Source organism: Taudactylus pleione, unplaced genomic scaffold (genome assembly GCF_031769625.1).
Source record: "Taudactylus pleione unplaced genomic scaffold, aTauple2 ptg000556l, whole genome shotgun sequence".
NCBI classification, from domain to species: Eukaryota; Metazoa; Chordata; class Amphibia; order Anura; family Myobatrachidae; genus Taudactylus; species Taudactylus pleione.
Window position 1 is genome coordinate 21,865,968 of NW_028284958.1, and position 6,351 is coordinate 21,872,318.

A 6,351-nucleotide genomic window follows, 5' to 3' on the forward strand; every position below is an offset into this window, starting at 1 on the left:
CAATAGCCAACTATGTTTATAAAACCAGGGGTCAGCCGTACATTTTTGCAAGCCAAAAGGATTGTGCCTGTACATATCTCTGCTCGGATAAGAGACACAGAGGGGTCAATCCTATTATGTGCGAAGGGTGCGAGTTGGTGTTGCAACGGCGTTAAAACGCTGGCAACGGACCGGTACCTCGCACCCTTCGCGGCCCGCTCTGAGACGGAATTCCTATGGGTCTGCGAGCAAAATTCAGTGAATCCAGGCTGCCGTAAAGTGCGCCCATTGCCGCGATGATCTCGCCGACGTGGTGTGTAACAATCGGCCGATTGCGTGCGTATTCGCAGTTGCAATCCTTTCTGAATCAGGCCCTCTGTTCATAAATACAGAAAAAAAGTACACCACTGTAGTTATGTTCTCTCTCTCGATGCACATCTTATAAGTAATGATATGTGAGACTATGGGGCCCATTTATCAATGATCACATACATAATGCAATCTGGGAGTGATAATTGTGCCCAGGATCTCATTACAGTATTCGATAATATCGGCCAAATGTATTGCACAGCACCCGCAGGGACAGGTGCTCTGAAAGGAGCCCGTCCCTGCAATGTGCTGGTAGTGATGTGACCGTGTCAACGGTCTCTTCACTTCTGTGCCGGACTCCTGCGCATGCACGCATCCCGGTAATTTTTTACGATCTGTAACCCATAGGCTACAGCAGCACAACGCCATCTTTAGATGGTGTTAGCTGCCTGTGCCAAGCTCCAGAATGCGAAGGTAATCTGGCAGCATCGCATCCCTCATAGAAAGCTATGGGGGCTGCGGCTGCTGTCTGAAATGGAGGGACAGCAGCAGATATCGGAGATATCTGCTGCAGTCCCTCCATAATACATCCGAGGGATACTATTATTTGCGGTGTTGGTGTTTTGGGGGAATATGCCGCAAATAGTAAATGGGCCCCTATGTCTCTACCAGTTTACCAAATAAAATCTGATGTCAATAAATTCTGAAAGAGGAATTCAGTTCATAGCAATGACCTGATTTATTAGTGACGATATTCTACCGTAATAGATGATATGTGCGCAGTAAGACATCGCTGTGATGTGCAGTAGCACATTGGTGTGAACTGTATTCTCCCCTGTGAGAGCTTATATGGGCCTTTCTTATGGGATCATAAGATCATGCGGCCGGCGGTTCAAATTTTGGCAGCGGGAGCCCGGCAGTGAAGATCCCGACAGGTAAGTATTTTTTTATATTCACTAACCTAACCTCCCACCCTAACCCTCCTTTAGGGGTGCCTAACCCTAACCTCCCCCCCAAGTGCCTAAGCCTAACCCCCCCTTCCCCGCAGCCTAGCCCTAATTCTCCCCGGGGGTGCCTAACCCTAACCTCCCCCGGGGGTGCCTAACCCTAACCCCCCCTTCCCCTAGCCTAACTCTAACCTCCCAGGGGGTGCCTAACCCTAAGTCCCCTCCGGGAGCCCCTAACCTAAACCTCCCCCCCCCACACGAGCTCCCGGCGTAGGTCTAATGACAGGCGTCGGGATTTCGACGCCGGTCATTAGACAGTAGCCGGGATTAGACAGTTTGGAATGCCGACGGTCAGCATTTAGACCGTCAGCCTCCCGACTGCATCCCCTTTTTATATAATAAACATTTTTTATTTTTTTTTAAATGCAAAAAGATGTCCAAGTTTAAAAAAAAAAAAGGACAAGAGATTTTCTTACTAAGAGAAATAGTGTTGTATCCCAACAAGACACAATTGGGATGTGTGACTTAGGGCTCTATTTACTACAATCCGCATATTGAATGCAGATTGTAGTGTGATATTACCGAGTGAATTCGCATTGCGAATTCAGGCAATATCACAGGGATTTACTACAAATCCCTTACAGGGACAGAGCTTGTGATAAAGCTCTGTCCCTGCGAATCCCCTCCGCACACTTATCACGGTATTTTCGCAAAAAATACCGTGATTAAGTGCCTGCGCATGCGCCGACCTGTCGCCACTGCTACCCCACCGGCGCTAAGCCCCGCACCCTGGTGCTAAGCCCCACCCTGATCACGGACCCCCCTGCAACACCCCCCGCGACCCCCCTCTCCCTTAATTACACTTACCTGCATGCTCCGGGCCTCTGGTGATGTTCTCCATTCCTCCGGTCAGGTGATCTCCCATACTGCACTGGGGCCCGATCACCTGATGACCGGGCAGCAGTGCACTATGGGAGACCAGCTGACCGGAGGGGAGTCATCACCGGAGGCCCGATCACCGGTCTCTGGGGTCAGGTAAGTAAATTTTTTTTTTACTATTTTTTTTTTTACAGTGATCAGCTTGCGGTCTGTTTAGACCACACAGCTGATCACTGGGGCCGACTCCCGGCTCTGCTCTCCCCGTTAGAGCAGAATAGGAGGCCGGTAACCGGGGGAGACCCTGGATAACGCCACCTACAGGTGGCGTTATTATCACAGGGCTTCCCCCGATATTTTTTCACATTTTATTTTTAGTAACTCTGGTCGGATCACATTTCCCATTACAATTATGGGAAATGCGATCTGCTTTACTAAAAATAAGTGATACTTAGGGGAGGGAGTAGAATTTTACGAATTCTACTCCAATTGCCCTGTAATAACTATAGGTGATACTAAAATAATGTGAAAAGGTGTGAAAACACCCTTTTTCACTTTATTTTAGTCAAAATAATGTTAATAAATAGAGCCCTATGTATGCAATCAGCCACTTTCAAGTTTAGAAAGTTTTTACTGAACAAGTCTTTACATTAAAAGGGGGTTCTAAATAAATCTAAATATATACAAATATATATATATATATAAAGCTATTGTCTTTTTGTTTTGTTTTAAGAGGGTACATTTTGGCACAGCAAACTGGTATGTACTTTATGACGAAAGCAATTCATATGATGATTTAGCAATAAAGAATGGAAGGATATATTGTTCATAACAGAATGCCTTACCCTGAAAAACAGATATTGTTATACAAGAATAGATTAATAGTAATAGATTAGAATTAGCTTACCTTTCCATGGATGGTGTTTTCTGTGGAGAGTGCACTGTGTGCCCTGCTTACGCTGATCAGCCTCGCTTGGTGACCCGGCTCTGAATGAGATGTCTGTGTTACTGTTCTCTGACAGACTGGCAATGTGATGGGGAAACCCTGTGGTTTGCAGAACACGCATCCAGTCTTTGTAACATGCTGAGATTACAGTTCGGAGGTGGGGGAAGTCTCCCTGTGCACACAGACCTGCCGCTTTCTGTACTTGTTCTTGGCAAGTGGTCATGGTCCATGCTGGGCTGTTTCCTGTCCAGGTCTCAGGAATGTTCTTCTTGGAAAACAAAAAAGGGAACAGCTGCTAAAACTCTTAGCCGGGTGCTGGGAGAAAAGATGCAGAGGTTCAAACAGCTGAAGAATTACATGTGAAGGGATCACTATTACCAAACTGATAGGAACCCCCAGAAAGATCACTTGTATGTACTTCGTTGAATGAAGCAGTATTGAGATGCAATTGTAATATTCATTATACGTCACTTACTACTCTGATGACGGAATAAAATAATTGGAAATACAAAATGTTTTATTACATATTTTAAAGGGCCTACATAAAAAAGACACATATAAGCATATCTTAGGAAATACTATGCAAACAAGTGCTGTGGGTGCTGATTTAATAATGGAAGAAAGCCCATTGCTGGAGAAAATGGGTGTGATTACCAGAGACCAGGCCTGGTACGCTTTGCCCTGTATATGAAGGGGGTTATCTCGGGCAAGTTGTCACGCCAACTAAGGCAAAAAATTAATTGAGTTATAAAATAAAGATAGAGAATAAGCAAGAAAGTGTGTCTGTTTGTCCTTTACGTATGGCCAGAGTTTTGGACATAGCTCCACCAGATTTGGCAGGGTGGTGTAGTTTGACCAGGTTTTTGCCTAGGTTTGAACCTCGCCAGGGCCACACACTGTCACACAATCCCTATAAATGGGGATACTCTTAAATTACACAGGGTCCGGGGCTGGCTCAAGTGAAAATTGTCAGTCTGCCAAAAACCTGTGTGAAAGCTATCTTTTTAACCTCACAGTCCGACCAAGCGTCAAACTTTATGACTCATGCAAGTTCATATTAAATCCAGAGTTAGTCCTTTTTAAAGTGACCATATATATTAGTCAGCCCTCTGTGTTTGCATACAAGGCCGTAACTAGAACTTTGGGGGCCACATAACAAGATCTTAAAAGGGTCCCCCAGAGGTAAAAAAAACACGTTTGCCCCTACAAAAAAGCCCATTCATGTTTTGCCACACAGAGCCCATTCAGTTTATACCACACAGTAGTGCCCTTTATACACATTGTAGGATTAGTGATCCTTTTACATTACGCCACACAGTCATGCCTTTTACAGATTATGCCACATAGTAGTAGTGCACCTTATAACACATTATTCCACACAATAGTAGTGTTCCTTACACATTATGCCACACAGTGATGTCCCTTATAACATTATGCCACATAATAATGCTCCTTACACATGATACCCCCCTCCCAGCAACTCACCTCCCCATTACCCTTCACCAGCCTCTAGCCTCCCCCTGTGTGCCATCAGCAGCCAGTAGGTGTGGATTTGGGGCCGGGCTGCCAGCTAATTACAGCTGGTGCAGTGGCAGACATGGACAGACAGCGCCGGTGTAATTTGATTCTGGCACCGGTCATGAGTCAAACGGAGATTGCAGACCGGCAGCCACCATCAGGAGCCACCACGGCTGATTGGCTGCCAGTTCGCGAGTTCTGATTGCCTCGCGACCGGCGGAACTGTCTCTCAATGTCCGCCTGCTGATGCACCAGCTGTAATCAGCTTGCGGGCTGGCACCAAATAAAACACCCCTGCCACCCGGGCCTCCCTCGGTAGCCCTGACTGGGTCCCCCATCCAACCTTGTGTGCGTGACTGGGTACAGCGAAAGCGGCGGGCCAAAGAGGATGTTTGGCTAACATACCAGCTGCACCCCTTGCACTCACGGTAGTTAAGCCACTGTTTACCTTGTTTGCATGCATGTTAGCAAACAGTGGGGTCCCCTTTACAGGATCAATGGAATGGGGTTATAGGCGAGGAAAATGTAAACAAATAAAGCCTGCAGGTGTACTTCAGGGTCCAGTCTTCAATCTAGGCAACGCCAGATATCCCAACTAGTTGGACTTAGGAAAATGAATAGTATTTTCCTTAAAAAAAAAACTATAATTTTATTTTTCGTTATAGGAGAGTAATAGAAGTTTAAACCAGGCTTCCAGTTCCACCCATGTGCCGGACCGCAGCTCCTGCTTGGTAGAGTGTAACGATAACGTATCACTCTGGATTGCTTACGCCGTGGCCCCTGAATATTGCTCAGCTGCCACTGTGATAACATATTCATAAGTCCTGACAAGTCGTTATTTTATTACAATTGTATACATTTTCACTCATAGCAGAGTAAAATAATTTGAGGTTTCAGCAAAATGTTTAGTTAAAAACAAACACATATTTTACCAAGCTTAAGTGTGAGGTTTCTTATGTGATCATTTACTGCTCAGTGCACAAGTGATATTACGGCACCTAATGAAACCAAAGAACGTATTTTCAGTTACTGTAATATATGGACATTTATAAAGCCTCACAACAAGTTACCTCACTATCTGGACGGCACTACAGATAATGACTGGCACCTTATGAATAAATTATGATTCTATTTATGGTTGTGCAGAATGCTCATAAGAAAATAAACTTGTTCAGGCCAATCTGTTCTGAATCGTAGGTAAGCAGTTTTCCCGAATCCCAGTAGGTAGCACTTCTCATCTGTCAAGCTCAGCTTATATGTGGTCGAGGTAATACCACAATCAATGTGGGTGAGTATAGAAGCAGCTGTAATAACCTAACTTAGTGATACATTTCCATAACTGAATTAATGAATAGAAGTGTAGCTGAACCACAAGCACAGTAGAGTGATGGAAATAAGAATATTATATAATGAAATGGTGAATGGGGTACTTTAAATTAATATTATTTAAATTAGAATTTATTTGAAAAATAAGAGACCCCTTACCATTATATTGGGATGACTGTGATGGCAATGTTGCCACTCTAGGAGGAAAATATACTAAGATTCGAGTTTGGTCGATATGACAATCTCGGGTGAGTTTAGGCATGTTTTTCATCTCACAAATTTACTAAAGGCAAACTAGGGTGAGTTTGGAAGAGTTCTTTAATCTCACTCGTAAAACTCGGGTGAGATCGCAAACTCGAATCTTCTCACCATCTGGAAACCTCGGAAGTACTTTTCATGAAAGATGCAGTTTGCAAATTTACTAAGATTCGAGATTTCAATCTCGGGTGA

General features: G+C 44.6%; 1 protein-coding gene across 2 annotated transcripts in view; it reads right to left on the reverse strand.

The window, feature by feature from the left end:
- Nucleotides 1-3,076, reverse strand: part of DENND4A (DENN domain containing 4A) — a 138,757-nt gene extending 135,681 nt beyond the window's left edge. For both annotated transcript variants that reach the window (XM_088452751.1, XM_088452750.1), the window contains exon 1: nt 3,019-3,076. In XM_088452751.1, coding sequence (XP_088308877.1) covers nt 3,019-3,026 — 8 coding nt within the window. In that variant the 5' untranslated portion in view covers nt 3,027-3,076. The remainder of the gene's footprint in view (nt 1-3,018) is intronic.
- Between the last annotated feature and the right edge of the window lie 3,275 nt (nt 3,077-6,351).